This window comes from Nerophis lumbriciformis, linkage group LG15 (assembly GCF_033978685.3).
Source record: "Nerophis lumbriciformis linkage group LG15, RoL_Nlum_v2.1, whole genome shotgun sequence".
NCBI classification, from domain to species: domain Eukaryota; kingdom Metazoa; phylum Chordata; class Actinopteri; order Syngnathiformes; family Syngnathidae; genus Nerophis; species Nerophis lumbriciformis.
Genome location: NC_084562.2, coordinates 15,600,570 through 15,619,028, shown reverse-complemented (window position 1 = coordinate 15,619,028; position 18,459 = coordinate 15,600,570). Strand labels below are relative to the sequence as shown.

Genomic DNA, 18,459 nt, shown 5'->3' with positions numbered 1-18,459 from the left:
GCCGAAATTAGTAGGACAAAACGATTTCCACCAAATACTCTCATCAGTGAAGCATACACACAAACATATTAAACAGCGGGCTTTCTAACAATTGGGAAGGTTTGTGTCATGTTTGTCCCCAAACAAAAAACTTACTAACAAAAAAAATATTCTTCCCCCATCTTTTTCCATTTTCAATCCTTTTTTAAAAATGCTCCAGGGAACCACTAGGGCGGCACTAAAGAGCTGCGGGTTGCTGACCCCTGGTCTATTGTGACCACTCCAGGGAAACAGCAAAAGTGGCCACTATACGCAGGTTGCACAAAACAATTTCACATCCTAGCAAGTTTGTCCTCAAAAAGTGGAAACAAATAACAAAAACTAACCCCTAATCTCTCCAGAGTGCGCTTGCTTTGTGGCAGCGATACGGGTGTACTTTTTCACTCGGGTCAATAAAAACCTCCACCAGCAGCAAATATGAAAGGCTTCTATTTTTACTGAATGCCACAGGAAGTATGACACACAAACCGGTTGATTTTCAGAACAAACGCTCCATGTTAGTTTAATAATAACTTACCGAAAATTCTGGACTATAAGCCACTACTTGTTTCCTCCCCTTTGAACCCTGCAGCTAATTTATGGATTTTTCTTTGCTGACCTATTTGCTCACAGCAGGTGCTGCAGTTTTCTTTCACTTGGCAGTATGCATGGTGTTCCCGGGATTAAAGGCCTCACCTTTTCTCCTCCAAACATATTGCTTGGTATTGTGGCAAAACAGCTCCATTTTTGTTTCATCTGACATCACATGGACAAAGATAAGACCTTCTGGAGGAAAGTTCTGTGGTCAGATGAAACAAAAATGTAGCTGTTTGGCCACAATACCCAGCAATATGTTTGGTGGAGAAAAGGTGAGGCCTTTAATCCCAGGAACACCATTCCTACCGTCAAGCATGGTGGTGGTAGTAATATGCTCTGGGCCTGTTTTGCTGCCAATGGAACTGGTGCTTTACAGAGAGTAAATGGGACAATGAAAAAGGAGGATTACCTCCAAATTCTTCAGGACAACCTATAATCATCAGCTCAGAGGTTGGGTCTTGGGCGCAGTTGGGTGTTCCAACAGGACAATGACCCCAAACACATGTCAAAAAAGGTAAAGGAATGGCTAAATCAGGCTAGAATTAAGGTTTTAGAATGGCCTTCCCAAAGTCCTGACTTAAACGTGTGGACAATGCTGAAGAAACAAGTCCATATCAGAAAACCAACAAATATAGCTGAACTGCACCAATTTTGTCAAGAGGTGTGGTCAAAAATTCAAGCAGAAGCTTGTGGATGGCTACCAAAAGCGCCTTATTGCAGTGAAACTTGCCAAATATTAACATTGCTGTATGTATACTTTTGACCCAGCAGATTTGGTCACATTTTCAGTAGACCCATAATAAATTCATAAAAGAACCAAACTTCATGAATGTTTTTTGTGACCAACAAGTATGTGCTCAAATCACTCTATCACAAAAAATAAGAGCTAAACAAATGATTGGAAACTCAAGACAGTCATGACATTATGTTTTTTACAAGTGAATGTAAACTTTTGATCGCGACTGTATATATACATGTTTATCATATACCGTCCAGACCTGTCATCCCTCAACAAGCGCAGCGAAATTGTATATATATATATATATATAGATATATTCCAGTATATATATATATATATATATATATATATATATATATATATATATATATTCCAGTATATATATATATATTATATATATTCCAATATATACATACATATATATATATATATACATATATATATATATATATATATATATATATATATATATATATATATATATATATATATATATATATCGGTATATATATATATATATATATATACATATATATATATATATATATATACATATATATATATATATATATATATATATATATATATATATATATATATGTATATATATATATATACCGATATATATATATATATATATATATATATATATATATATATATATATATATATATATATATATATATATATATATATATATATATATATAAATATGTATATATATATATATGTATATATTGGAATATATATAATATATATATATATACTGGAATATATATATATATATATATATATATGTATATATATATATGTATATATTGGAATATATATAATATATATATATATACTGGAATATATATATATATATATATATATATATATATATATATATATATACTGGAATATATCTATATATATATATATATATATACAATTTCGCTGCGCTTGTTGAGGGATGACAGGTCTGGACGGTATATGATAAACCAATCTAAGGTAACACGCAAGGACATTAACACATCCGACACATATGTAGGATTAACCGAGGGAGAGTTTAAAACCAGATGGAACAATCACAAGGCTTCTTTCAGGAACCAAAACCTGCGGAATACCACAGAACTCAGCAAACACATTTGGGACCTCAAAGACAATAATGTTGAATATTCAATAACATGGCAAATTCTTGCATCCAGCACACCTTACAATAGTGGTAATAAAAGCTGCAACCTATGCTTGAAAGAGAAACTGTTTATTATATACCGTCCAGACCTGTCATCCCTCAACAAGCGCAGCGAAATTGTATCAGCATGCCGCCACAGACGGAAACACCTCCTAGGTAACACATGAACCAATCACCACGCCCCTACGCCAGCCTGTACCCACCCACTCTGTGCCCTATATAAACCATGGTATGTGAATGCTCCCATTAAAATCTCCTGATGATTGAGGGAACCCCCTCATGAAACAGGCCTGTAGAGATGAAGTAGTCTTGTGATTTTTTTTCCCACACATACACATACATATATATATATATATATATATATATATATATATATATATATATATATATATATATATATATATAAATATATATATACACACACACACACACATATATATATCCATCCATTTTCTACCGCTTGTCCCTTTCGGGGTCGAGGGGGCTTCTGGGGCCTATCTCAGACACATATATATATATATATATATATATATATATACACACATATTTAAATGTACTGTATATAGGCAAGCCATCTTTTTTAAATGATGAAATAATAAGTATATTATGCTGAGTATGATTCTCTGTATATCTATGCATAAGAGTATAGAGATGGTGGTGTTTTTTGTACTATTATTTTTATTTTTTTACACAACATTCACTGTCATAACTGTTTATTTCTTGGGGAAAAAAGTAAGGGCAATGTTGGAGGATGTTATGTGAAACAATTGCAATAAAGTTTTTTTTTTTTTTTTTTTAAAGTTCATGTATTTGTTCCCTCTAAAAACTTAGAACACAACTTTTCTCTTTAATTATTTTACAATATGAGCATTATTGCGCCAGCACAAAGTGAAGTGTTCCAAGGCAATGGTCCACACTAGCAGGCATGCTATGTTAAATTATGTACCATAATTAAAGGTTTAGGGACACAGCAAATTATTTCTACAGCGGTAAATAATATAAAATTAATCAAAAGAGTTAAAAGCTGCAATAAATAATGTTATTTAATTTTTGTTCCAGCTTGTTGCTGTAAATGATTGTTGTCACTTACTGGTGGAGCAGGGACGCCCGTCTGGTTCATCAGGACAGGCGCAGACAAAACTGTTGGTCTTGGCAAAGCACAGGTGAGTGCAGCCTCCATTGTTCACCCCACAGAGATTAGTGCCTGGAGAAGAAAAAAGGGAGCTTTCAAAAGAGCACCAACAAAAAAAGCCATTAACATACTGTCCACTAGTGATGGGTCAAAAGATGCTGAAGCATCGATGCACTAGAAAACACCAGGAGCGATATTGATACTCGATGTGTGTCCCTTTAAGAAATAAAAAAAACATGTGACTGATACAGCTGCTTTGTTAGGAAGTGCTTCCTTTGGCCCATGAGTGATAGTTTCTACTAAAAGAAGTTAGAGGAGCGGTGGGCTGCATTGGTATTGGTCGCCATCATCGATCTAAGTACCGTATTTTTCGGAGTATAAGTCTCTCCTGAGTATAAGTCGCACCCCCGGCCAAACTATGAAAAAAACTGCGACTTATAGTCCGAAAAATACGTTAAGACAAGGAAACAATTGATCCTAAAGCGCTATAGGAGGTAAATCAAAGCTATCAAACTCGTTATTTGAGGGCCACATCCCAATTATGGCTGCCCTTTGTGAGCTGCTTGTAACAGTGGGAAAATAAATAAATAAATAAATGAATAAAAAGTAAAAAATAAAATAAAATAAGAAAAATAAACCAAAAACATTAGGGGTGTCAAAAAAATGTTTTTAATTGATTCAAAAAAATCTAAATTGATTTTTAAAACTTTTTTATTTTTTTTATTTATTTTTTTTAAATCTGTCCCATCCAACCATTTAGGCAAATCATATTGTTGATGTAGATATAGATGATCATATCTGTGGTAGAGATTTACTTTAGAAGAGAGACGTGTGGGATACTTCTCTTGTCGTCTATACATCTAATACATCTTCATGTGTTTGTTGCATCATCAGATAAAGTTAGAGTAAAAAAAGAAATGTCAAAATTGAAATAAATACATTTAGCAAAAAAGATAAAGTGCTTTAACGCACATTACTTGTCAGCTTTTGCAGGCCACGTAAAGTTAATTTTGACACCTGTAGGTAAATGTTCTTTTTCTGTTTACTAATTAGCTCACTGACCAGATTTGCACATTTCATATTCCTTTCTGCACAGCTATTTGTTTGAAATGACAATTATATTCGCAACTATTGTATTATTATTGTTTTTTTTTAAACCAACAGATGGCACCATAATGAAGCTGCGAAACTGTCAGGAAGGACGAAATTTGCATTTTGAAAGTTGGAGGCACACGATTGGCTTGAGTACAGGGGAGGATTGTACAGTATACCTTGACTGGTATAGTATCGCGGTACTAATGAATCAAAAACGGTACTATACTCTGTTTGAAAAGTACCGGTTCCCGGGCATCTTTTACTTGTTTTAAGGGTTTTGGTCCTAAATGATCTCAGTAAGATATTACAGCTTGTTGCTGAGATTTTATGACCTATATTGAGTAAAACATGCTTGAAACTAGAATATCAACTGATGCAAAGCTGTGTCATTAACACTCACAAGTAGAGATGTCCGATAATATCGGCCTGCCGATATTATCGGCCGATAAATGCGTTAAAATGTAATATCGGAAATTATCGGTATCGTTTTTTTTTTTTATCGGTATCGTTTTTTTTAATTTTTTTTATTAAATCATCATAAAAAACACAAGATACACTTACAATTAGTGCACCAACCCAAATAACCTCCCTCCCCCATTTACACTCATTCACACAAAAGGGTTGTTTCTTTCTGTTATTAATATTCTGGTTCCTACATTATATATCAATATATATCAATACAGTCTGCAAGGGATACAGTCCGTAAGCACACATGATTGTGCGTGCTGCTGGTCCACTAATAGTACTAACCTTTAACAGTTAATTTTATTCATTTTCATTAATTACTAGTTTCTATGTAACTGTTTTTATATTGTTTTACTTTCTTTTTTTATTCAAGAGAATGTTTTTCATTTATTTATGTTTTATTTATTTATTTTTTTTTTTTTAAGTACCTTATCTTCACCATACCTGGTTGTCCAAATTAGGCATAATAATGTGTTAATTCCACAACTGTATATATCGGTATCGGTAATTAAAGAGTTGAACAATATCGGAATATCGGATATCGGCAAAAAGCCATTATCGGACATCCCTACTCACAAGTATAAAACTACTTTTTTAAAGTAATAATTTCTTACTTCAAGCATGAAAAAAAAAATCATGATGCCGAGCGTATATCATTATGTCAAGATAATGGCACTAACATTTACTTAATTTAAAGGGGAACATTATCACCAGACCTATGTAAGCGTCAATATATACCTTGATGTTGCAGAAAAAAAGACCATATATTTTTTTAACCGATTTCCGAACTCTAAATGGGTGAATTCTGGCGAATTAAACGCCTTTCTAATATTCGCTCTCGGAGCGATGACGTCACAACGTGGCGTCACATCGGGAAGCAATCCGCCATTTTCTCAAACACCGAGTCAAATCAGCTCTGTTATTTTCCGTTTTTTTCGACTGTTTTCCGTACCTTGGAGACATCATGCCTCGTCGGTGTGTTGTCGGAGGGTGTAACAACACGAACAGGGACGGATTCAAGTTGCACCAGTGGCCCAAAGATGCGAAAGTGGCAAGAAATTGGACGTTTGTTCCGCACACTTTACCGACGAAAGCTATGCTACGACAGAGATGGCAAGAATGTGTGGATATCCTGCGACACTCAAAGCAGATGCATTTCCAACGATAAAGTCAAAGAAATCTGCCGCCAGACCCCCATTGAATCTGCCGGAGTGTGTGAGCAATTCAGGGACAAAGGACCTCGGTAGCACGGCAAGCAATGGCGGCAGTTTGTTCCCGCAGACGAGCGAGCTAAACCCCCTATCGACCCTAGCTTCCCTGGCCCGCTGACATCAACTCCAAAACTGGACAGATCAGCTTTCAGGAAAAGAGCACGGATGAGGGTATGTCTACAGAATATATTAATTGATGAAAATTGGGCTGTCTGCACTCTCAAAGTGCATGTTGTTGCCAAATGTATTTCATATGCTGTAAACCTAGTTCATAGTTGTTAGTTTCCTTTAATGCCAAACAAACACATACCAATTGTTGGTTAGAAGGCGATCGCCCAATTCGTCCTCGCTTTCTCCCGTGTCGCTGGCTGTCGTGTCGTTTTCCTCGGTTTCGCTTGCATACGGTTCAAACCGATATGGCTCAATAGCTTCAGTTTCTTCTTCAATTTCGTTTTCGCTACCTGCCTCCACACTACAACCATCCGTTTCAATACATTCGTAATCTGTTGAATCGCTTAAGCCGCTGAAATCCGAGTCTGAATCCGAGCTAATGTCGCTATAGCTTGCTGTTCTTTCCGCCATGTTTGTTTGTGTTGGCTTCACTATGTGACGTCACAGGAAAATGGACGGGTGTTTATAACGATGGTTAAAATCAGGCACTTTGAAGCTCTTTTTTAGGGATATTGCGTGATGGGTAAAATTTTGAAAAAAACTTCGAAAAATGTAATAAGCCACTGGTGTCATGTCTGTGTGATCATGTTTTTGTTTTGTTATGTTCGGTTTTGTTTTTGGACTTTTTGTGCACTTTTGTTTTGTCACCATAGCAACCATTAGTTTTCACATGTCACGTCACGCACCTGTTTCACGTTTTGAGTCACGCACCTGTTTTCGTTAATCATGTCTATAGTATTTAAGTTCATTGTTTTCAGTTTGTCGTTCTGACGACATCCCCGCATTTATACTCTCCACACACTTATGACCCTTGCTGCGCTTTTTCATGCCGTTTTTGTCCATGCCAAGTAAGTTTTGTTTATTATTGCCACAGTTAGTGTTTTTTGTTGTTCATAGTTTTTGCCTTTGTGCAAGTATTTGGTTTCATAGTTTGTTCTGCGCCATTGTGCGCGCCTTTTGTTTACTTCCTTTTTTTGTAGTTTAAATAAAAATGTACTCACATTCCCGTCTCGCCCGAGCCAACTTTCCGTTGCATCCCGGAAAAGCAAACACCCAGGACCAATTCATGACAACTGGGAACTGATTTTTAATGGTTTTAACCATTCTGAAATTGTGATAATGTTCCCCTTTAAGAATATTTTTCAACATATTGAGCAAAAAGGTCTCCTTTTTTTTTCTACCAAGAAAAGTGCACTTGTTATTAGTGAGAATATACTTATTTTAAGGTATTGTTGGGTTCATTGATGTTAGCTGATTTTACTTGTTTTGGAAAGTCTTGACAAGCCGAATTTTCTTGTTCTATTGGCAGATAATTTTGCTGAGTTCAAGTAAAATACCCCTAATTTGTGTATTTTTTCCCCTTGTTTTTGAACACTGACTTTTTGGAGTGTATTGAGTAAAAAAAAAAAAAAAAAAAGCATCCATGTGTATTAAGTGTCAATACAGTCAGTGAGTGTGCCACACACTCACTCAAGCGTCATTTACCCATCACTACTACTGTCCACCATCGGCATAGCTCAGCACAGCCCGTACCTGTCTGCCTGTTAGGTGACACCACAATAATGTCCATGAGGCCCTCAACACTGGCCAGCACCGTCTCCTTGTTCCGGCCATTGTGCTTGTCCACCCGCTGGATGGACTTAGTCTGCCAATCAGTCCAGTAGATCCAGCGGTCTTGCTGCGAGAGTCGGGAGAAAGGAGTTAGAGGGGAGGACACCGGCTTCAACTGGGGAAACGGAGGGAGAAGAAGAGAGGAGAGAGAGGGGGGAAAAAGACAGACAAGGAGAGGGGGATGGGAGGAATAAGGGGTGGGGTCGGAAGGAGGAGGAAGAAAATGAAGGTCAGAGTGGAAGAGAAGTGGAAGAAATGGTTACGTCGAATGAGCCGAGTATGAGCTGGAGGGCGAGCGGATGGCCAGAGTTACACGGCGGACTGACACGCAAGAGAGCGGGAGAGTGACGGAGGCAGCCGGGAGGAAGTTGATTGGTCACTGAGGTCGGCAAAAAGGGGTTACCTGGGTCAGGGCGAAGGGGTGGGACACTGGGCTGACCAGGATCTGTCGCAGCTTCCCGCTCAGGTCCGAGCTCTCGATCCTGTCCAAGTGGGCGTCCACCCAAAAGATCCTGCAGAACATGTCAAGGTTTTATGAACACTGGAATAAAATGAGCATGCTCAGATGGTTTCTTTGATGTACAACACAACAAAATAGCACTGTTTGAATATGGCGGAAACATTTCCGTGTTTTCCGGACCATAGGGCGCACCGGATTATAAGGCGCACTGCCGATGAATGGTCTATTTTCGATCGTTTTTTATATATAAAGGCGCATTGGATTATAGGACGTAGTAAACGAGTTATATTATTATTATTATTTTTCTAAATGTGAAACACTTCCTTGTGGTCTACATAACATGTAATGGTGGTCAAAATGTTGCATTGATTATGTTTTACAGAGCCGCTTCAGGATGCGCCGTTTTGTGGGCGGTCTTATTTACGTGGCTCACCTTCGGCAGCGTCTTCTCCCCGTCATCTTTGTTGTAGCGGTGTAGCGTGCAAGGACGGGTGTGGAAGAAGTGTCAAAAGATGGAGCTAACTGTTTTAATGACATTCAGACTTTACTTATATCAATAACGGAGCAGCATCTCCTCATCGGAAACAACAACAAGGCCGGAAATGTGTCCCGTGAAAAACCGTTCGACCGGAACTCTCTAATAACCGAAGTTGCTTGGGTGAATAATGTAAACTCACTACACCGGTATGTTTTAGTACTTTCATGGTGAGTTTACTGACAGATATAAGTAAGAACTTTACACTACTTTATATTAGAAATGGCAACAGCAGAAGATGAATGTCACAAAACAAGAAGATAGAGAAAAAGATGAAGCTTACCGACTATGAGGTACGGACTACAAAGGCGGACTCACACAGATTTTCAGGACTTATGCAGATCCCAAATACAGATCAGCAGGTACCAGAAGGTAAGAGAAGTTGCTTTTGCATAACATTGCGAAACAAAACGCCAAATAATATGTCTTACCTAAAACACACACCATAATAATACTTGTATGTTGAAGCACAGTACAATCCATCAAGCGGTGCGGCTTCATAGCTTACCAAAGTCGTACTAAAACATTTTGATAGATTTTTGAGCTCTGTGTGTAATGTTCTATATTTTCAATGGAACATATACAATTTTGGTGTTGTTTACTTGAATCATATTGCAGTCTACACGTATCTCTTATGTGTGACTGCCATCATATAACAGTCTACACGTATCTCTTATGCGTGACTGCCATCTACTGGTCACACTTATCATTTTACCATGTACCAAATAAAATAGCTTCGAGGTCGGTCAGCACAACCAAACTTATTCCGTACGTTAGGCGCACTGGGTTATAAGGCACACTGTCGAGTTTTGAGAAAATTAAAGGATTATAAGTGCGCCTTATAGTCCGAAAAATACGGTAAACACTTTAATTAGATTACAAATGATGACAGATTAATCTGCATTAACGTGTTTTTTTTAACAGCCCTATTTTTTATTCACGTTGATACTAACATTTTCTTGTCCATGTGTTCTGATGGCCCTTCTGAGGCTGCGAGGAATTATGTTTGATTACAAGGTCTGTTATTCTCATGCCAGACTTTTTATATTACCGGTACATTAAATCATTGAAACGATTCAATACGTGGCATATTTTTTGTCATAATCTTGACAATACAGACACAAAAAATGAAATGTAATGAACATTCTGCTAGTTTCTGACCTCCTCGTGTCATAGTCTAATGTGAGTCCATTAGGCCAGCCCAGGTCAGTGTTGATCAGAACTTTCCGGTCTGTACCATCCAGGTGAGACCGCTCGATTTTTGCGATATGACCCCAATCGGTCCAGAACAGGAATCTACAGAGAAAAGGCAGAATTAATGAGAAAATAAAAAGCATGTGCTTTATGTAAAATGGTGAGAATATGGAACACATTATAGGACAGTGGAACCTCAATTTGTCAACCGCTCTATTTGCAAACTAGACTAAAGCTGCTCAAGCTGCACTGCTGGGACTTCGTCTGTCCACAACTGATTACTACGTGTAGGACAAACACTTAAAATCATGGTTATTGTAACAATCCATCCATCCATTTCCTACCGCTTATCCCTTTCGGGTCGCGGGGGGTGCTGGAGCCTATCTCAGCTGCATTCGGGCGGAAGGCGGGGTACACCCTGGACACGTCGCCACCTCATCACAGGGCCAACACAGATATACAGACAACATTCACACTCACATTCACACACTAGGGCCAATTTAGTGTTGCCAATCAACTTATCCCCAGTTGCATGTTTTTGGAGGTGGAAGGAAGCCGGAGTACCCGGAGGGAACCCACGCAGTCACGGGGAGAACATGCAAACTCCACACAGAAAGATACCGAGTGCAGGATCGAACCCAGGACCTTCGTATTGTGAGGCAGACGCACTAACCACACCGCGCTGCCCGTGCTGTGGTTATTGTAACAATGTCTTTGAAATGATTTAAGTCTTTATTGTGTGCAAAACATGAAATTTGATGGATGAAACTAATCAAATGCTTTGTGCAGAATGCGCAGCTTTAACATTGTTCCACATCGTAATATATGTACAACTGGGATGAAGTGAAGAGGACACATTTGATTTTTACTTCGATGGTACCATCAGCAGGTGAGTCATCAATCGTAACATCACAACTAAGTTAAACCTCTTACTCATGGCTCGCTAAACCTTCACTGTTGGGGCTTCGTCAGTCCACAACTGATTATGACATGTAAGATTTGACAAACACTTATAATTGTGATTATTGTAACGATATGTGTTTGAAATTATTTAATTATTTATTTGGTGTGCAAAAATGAAAGAGTTGGCCGTTTTTATGATAAGATTGTAAATGCCTGTTATCGAATCGATTTTAATATGCTAAAACCTATTTTTTGTTTAAAGGGGAACATTATCACCAGACCTATGTAAGCGTCAATATATACTTTGATGTTGCAGAAAAAAGACCATATATTTTTTCAACCGATTTCCGAACTCTAAATAGGTGAATTTTGGCGAACTAAACGCCTTTCTATTATTCGCTCTCGGAGCGTTGTGACGTCACATCGGGAAGCTATCCGCCATTTTCTCACTTTCGTCGGTGTGTTGTCGGAGGGTGTAACAACACGAACAGGGACGGATTCAAGTTGCACCAGTGGCCCAAAGATGCGAAAGTGGCAAGAAATTGGACGAAATTTGTTCAAAATACGAGGCTGTGGGGAAAGCCGACGAAATGGTCAGTCGTTTGTTCCGCACACTTTACCGACGAAAGCTATGCTACGACAGAGATGGCAACCGTCCCTTATGCTACCGAAGATGATCAAGAGAAGAATATCGACCCTAGCTTCCCTGGCCTGCTGACATCAACTCCAAAACTGGACAGATCAGCTTTCAGGAAAAGAGAGCGGATGAGGGTATGTCTACAGAATATATTAATTGATGAAAACCTTATTCATTACTCGCAGTTTTACGTAAATTATTATACATAAACTGTGTTTACCAATAATTTAGCTTAAAAACATTTATTTTTTTTAATCATTCGAGTACATTCGGGTAGTCTTGTGTAATGCAGTATTTTGTGTCTATTTAGGTATGGTTAACCTGAGTGCTGAAATCGTGGAAAAATATATGTTCTTAGCGCGCCTGAATTGGGCTGTCTGCACTCTCAAAGTGCATGTTGTTGCCAAATGTACTTCATATGCTGTAAACTTAGTTCATAGTTGTTAGTTTCCTTTAATGCCAAACAAACACATACCAATCGTTGGTTAGAAGGCGATCGCCGAATTCGTCCTCGCTTTCTCCCGTGTCGCTGGCTGTCGTGTCATTTTCGTCGGTTTCGCTTGCATACGGTTCAAACCGATATGGCTCAATAGCTTCAGTTTCTTCTTCAATTTCGTTTTCGCCACCTGCCTCCACACTACAACCATCCGTTTCAATACATGCGTAATCTGTTGAATCGCTTAAGCCGCTGAAATCCGAGTCTGAATCGGAGCTAATGTCGCTATGCCTTGCTGTTCTATGCGCCATGTTTGTTTGTATTGGCATCACTGTGTGACGTCACAGGAAAATGGACGGGTGTATATAACGATGGTTAAAATCAGGCACTTTGAAGCTTTTTTTTTTTAGGGATATTGCGTGATAGGTAAAATTTGGAAAAAAACTTCGAAAAAATAAAATAAGCCACTGGGAACTGATTTTTAATGGTTTGAACCCTTCTGAAATTGTGATAATGTTCCCCTTTAAATAATTTCAAACACACATCGTTACAGTAATCACAATTATAAGTGTTAGTCAAATCGTACAGGTTGTAATCAGTTGTGGACAGACAAAGCCCCAGCAGTGAAGGTAAGAGATTTAACTTACAGTTGTGATGTCACAATCGATGACTCGTCTGCTGATGGCATCATAGGAGTAAAAATCATGTGTCCTCTTCACTTAATCCCAGTTGTACACATATTACGATGTGGAACAATGTTAAAGCCACACATTCAACTGACTTCCTCATCTGAAGAGGAAAAGCATTTGATTGGCTGTCCTTCATAACTAACCCCCACCCCTCTTTTAAAGTTTTCATAGAGCTGTGATTGGATATATTCTGAACTTGTCCCCGCCCACCGACAAGACAAAATTAAACATGATTGGATTTTGTTTGTTTTTATACTTAACTAAATGGTCAGTTAATTGTGTTACTGTCTTAGTCAATGTGCTTTAGTATTTGATGAAATATCGTCCTATTTTTCCTGCTCTGAACAAAAACAAAAACAAACAAATCAAATAAACAGCTTTTAGTCTGGGGTGGGCACGGCTTATTTTGTGGGTGGGCACAGCCATGATGGCGGAGCTTTGACATTTAAAGAGAGGCAGGAAGAATTACTAGGCCTATATCAGCAGCAGCACTCTGTTGACCTGAAATTATGATTTGTGTACAATATTATATATTTGATCATCTAGAAATCATCATTACATGATAAAAATAAAAAAGTACATTTTTTTGTTTAATTGCTCTCGGGCGCTTAGTTCGCTTATGTCTTGGGCCGGCTCTACTGAGGAGACACAAATAAGGAAAATGGAGACTACCCGGAAAAAAGGACAGTCAAGGATCAACATTTAACTTCAACTTGTTGGCGTGAGCTCAAAACAGGGAGGGGATTTCGACCCGATGCTGCCTCGACTCTGTTCCCGCTGGACTAATAAGTGATTTGCGATGCTCAAATCAAAATGCTAATGCTAATGTTAGCTGTCGGAAATTTGCATGGTAGCCATAAATAGCCACCAGTTTGATAGTTCCACGCTGACACGACCAGCCACGCAACAAACTCAAAAGTACTGTGTAAAGAAAAAGAAACAATGTGTTGACTACAAACTGTAAAAGTGTGAGTAAAATATGTACCGTATTTTTCGGACTATAAGTCGCAGCTTTTTTCATAGTCTTATATATGTTTTTTTTCCTTCTTTATTATGCATTTTCGGCAGGTGCGACTTATACTCCGGTGCAACTTATACTCCGAAAAATACGGTAGGTTTCTAGTAGAGGTGTCCGATAATGGCTTTTTTTACGATATCCAATATTCCGATATTGTCCAACTCTTAATTATCGATTCCGATATCAACCGATACGGATATATACAGTCGTGGAATTAACACATTATTATGCCTAATTTTGTTGTGATGCCCCGCTGGATGCATTAAACAATGTAACAAGGTTTTCCAAAATAAATCAACTCAAGTTATGGAAAAAAAATGCCAACATGGCACTGCCATATTTATTATTGAAGTCACAAAGTGCATTATTTGTTTTTAACATACCTAAAAACAGCAGCTTGGAATTTGGGACATGCTCTCCCTGAGAGAGCATGAGGAGGTTGAGGTGGGGAGTAGGGTAGGGGGTAGCAGGGGGAAGAGTTAGTGCTGCAAGGGGTTCTGGGTATTTGTTCTGTTGTGTTTATGTTGTGTTACGGTGCGGATGTTCTCCCGAAATGTGTTTGTCATTCTTGTTTGGTGTGGGTTCAGTGTGACACATATTTGTAACAGTGTTAAAGTTGTTTATACGGCCACCCTCAGTGTGACCTGTATGGCTGTTGACCAAGTATGCATTGCATTGACTTGTGTGTGTGAAAAGCCGTAGATATTATAGGATTGGGCCGGCACGCAAAGGCAGTGCCTTTAAGGTTTATTGGCGCTCTGTACTTCTCCCTACGTCAGTGTACCACTCCGTATGGCGGCGTTTTAAAAAGTCATACATTTTACTTTTTGAAACCGATAATTTCCGATATTACATTTTAAAGCATTTATCGGACGATTATATCGGCAGTCCGATATTATCGGACATCTCTAGTTCCTAGTGTGGAAACATCAGTCATATTGAATTATTGTGGTATTATTGTGTCAGCTTATATATACGTGACAGTAGTTTCTAAAAATTTATGATGCTAAGCACTAGTCCTCATGGAAAATGTGGTCTTCCTTTAGCGAAACACTACCGCTTTTGTCCACTGGCGCCGCCAGAATCAACCAAAACCGAAAGTTCTTAAGTGGAGCTTTTACTTTAAAAAAAATGTTAATTATATGGTTGTTAAAGTTAAAGAATTTTGTGATTTCTGATCATTTGTGAGAGCACCAAAGGGACTTCTGTTTGTGTGCACACTATACGAACTTTTAAGTTCATAAATTGAGGTTCCCCTGTATGTAGACAACTATTTCACAATTGTTAAATAGAATTGTATTAACTTAGAACTTCCAAGCTTGCTTACCCTTTGCTGGGGAAGACAGCAATGGCTCTGGGTTCGTCCAAACTGTTGTTGACCAGGATTTTGCGACCTGTTCCATCAAGACGAGCCACCTCGATGGTGTTTCGGCCGGTGTCGGTCCAGTACATGTTCCTGGCCACCCAGTCCACAGCCAACCCATCTGTGGTCTTTAGACCCTGGCTGATTACGGTCTCCATGCCTGTACCATCCAGGTTGGATCGCCTGGAAACAGAAGTGAAATAATTAGTAATCTACACCAGTGGTGTCCAAAGTGTTGCCCGCGGGCCATTTGCAGGCCTAAAAGCTCATTTTTAAATGGCCCGCGACACATTCTAAAGTTACTTCAAGCATAAAAAAGTGGAATAAAAGAGCAAATAGGTGAAATGTAACAAGAAAAAGTTGCAATGTCGACTAATTACACAAAGCTGCTATGTCGACTGTTTTTTACCTTTAAAGTTGTCATTGCTCAACAAATAATAATGAATAAAAAGCAATGTTGTTAGACTTATTGACCTATTCAAGGTTCCAATTACTTCACAGCAAATATTCCACTTTGAAATATTTTTTTGGGGAAAATATTGCATATTTTTTGTGTTTGATAGATAAAAAACTAACTTTTCCTTAACAAAAAGAGCATAAAACATTCAAACATAAAAATGAATAGAAACATATAGATTTAGAGGTGTAAGCGCTGAAAATAAAACAATTTTTATGACCTATATTTTATTAACACTTAATTAGTGGGGCCCTTTTGGATCCCCAAGCATATATATATATATATGTGTGTATATATATGTATGTGTGTATATATATATATATATCTATATATCTATGTGTGTATATATATGTATGTGTATATATATATATATGTATATATATATATATATATATATATATCTATACATCTATGTGTGTATATATATGTATGTGTATATATATATATATATATATATATATATATATATGTGTATATATATATATATATATATATATATATATATATATATATATATATATATATATATATATATATATATATATATGTGTCACTGAAGGCATCAAAACTATGAATGAACACATGTGGAGTTATGTACTTAACAAAAAAAAGTGAAATAACTGAAAACATGTTTTATATTCCAGTTTCTTCAAAATAGCCACCCTTTGCTCTGATTACTTTTTTGCACACTTTTGACATTCTCTCGATGAGCTTCAAGAGGTAGTCACCTGAAATGGTTTTCACTTCACAGGTGTCATAGTTTTGATGCCTTCAGAGACAATCTATAATGTAAATAGTCATGAAAATAAAGAAAACACATTGAAATTATATATATATATATATATATATATATATATATATATATATATATATATATATATATATATATATATATAAATATCAATTATTATAAATATAAAAAAAACTGTCATTGCTCAAAAAATAATAAATTAAATTGTAAAATGTAAATATAATATTGATCTATTTAAGGATCCAATTACTTAACATTAAATATTCCACTTAGAAAAATGTTGGTGGTAAAATAATGCATATTTTGTGCTTTTCCATAAAAAATAAGGTTTTCTTTGACCTAAACATAAAAATATTTTTTTTTCAACTTCATATTGAGAGATAGACCTGAAATTGATCAAGAGGTAAAAAAAATTATATACAATAACATATGACTTATTTTTAACATTTTTATGACTTTGACCCTTCGGGGTCCCTGGTACCAAAATTGAGGGGAACCCAAAAGGTAAAAAAAAAAATCGATATATCGTATTAGGTTTGGAAATATATGCATGCTTAGATTTTTCAGTGAGCGGCGCTCAGTGGAAAAGTTTGGAGACAACACATGCAAATACATGCATGTATTAATTCATGATATGTGGTTGCTACCTTATCACGTCCAAGGTGACATCGGTGTAGTACAGTTTCCCATCCACGCTGTCGTAGTCCAGCGAAATGACGTTGTGAAGCTCGGGCACGGGCACGTGCACGTCCGTGTGATCGTCGGTGTCCAAGGAGATTCTCCGCACGCTGACTCGGTTGGAGAAGACGAGGAAGGCCTCTGGGGAGTCGTCGCACGATCTGCCGTCGCCCTTGAGCAGGATGCCGGTGGGACAAGCGCAGGACGTACCGTTGGGACGAGGCAGGCACAGGTGAGTGCAGCCGCCGTTCTTTCTGCTACACTTATTAAATCCTGAGAAGGAAATCATGTCAATGACACATGGACAAAAACAAACCCTGAATTATAAGCAAAAGTTGACCAAGATCTTTTTATGCGAGCATTTTTGCTATTTTTATACGTATAAACCAGGGGTCGGCAACACAAAACGTTGAAAGAGCCATATTGGACAAAAATACAAAAAACAAAACTGTCTGGAGCCGCAAAAAATTAAAAGTCTTATAATGAAGACAACACATAATGTAAGTGTCTATATTAGCCCACTATCAAAATGACTTTAAAAGTCTTATATAAGTGTTATAATGAAGGCAACACATGATGTAAGTGTCTATATTAGCCTACTATCAAAATGACTTTAAAAGTCTTATATAAGTGTTATAATGAAGACAACACATGATGTAAATGTCTATATTAGCTATATTAGCCTACTATCAAAATTACTTTAAAAGTCTTATATGAGTGTTATAATGAAGACAACACATGATGTAAGTGTCTATATCAGCTATATTAGCCTACTATCAAAATGGCTTTAAAAGTCTTATATAAGTGTTATAATGAAGGCAACACATGATGTGTCTATTTTAGCTATAATAGCCTATTATCAAAATGACTTTAAAAGTCTTATATAAGTGTTATAATGAAGGCAACACATGATGTAAGTGTCTATATTAGCCTACTATCAAAATGACTTTAAAAGTCTTATATAAGTGTTATAATGAAGACAACACATGATGTAAATGTCTATATTAGCTATATTAGCCTACTATCAAAATTACTTTAAAAGTCTTATATGAGTGTTATAATGAAGACAACACATGATGTAAGTGTCTATATCAGCTATAATAGCCTACTATCAAAATGGAT

General features: G+C 37.1%; 1 protein-coding gene across 1 annotated transcript in view; it reads right to left on the bottom strand.

The window, feature by feature from the left end:
- lrp4 (low density lipoprotein receptor-related protein 4) overlaps positions 1-18,459 on the bottom strand; it is a 274,670-nt gene that overhangs the window by 8,697 nt on the left and 247,514 nt on the right. The window contains exons 28-33 of the mRNA XM_061974802.2: positions 17,307-17,610; positions 15,416-15,634; positions 10,373-10,507; positions 8,620-8,728; positions 8,139-8,283; positions 3,622-3,735 (exon numbers count right to left, since the gene is read on the bottom strand). Coding sequence (XP_061830786.2) covers positions 3,622-3,735; positions 8,139-8,283; positions 8,620-8,728; positions 10,373-10,507; positions 15,416-15,634; positions 17,307-17,610 — 1,026 coding nt within the window. The remainder of the gene's footprint in view (positions 1-3,621; positions 3,736-8,138; positions 8,284-8,619; positions 8,729-10,372; positions 10,508-15,415; positions 15,635-17,306; positions 17,611-18,459) is intronic.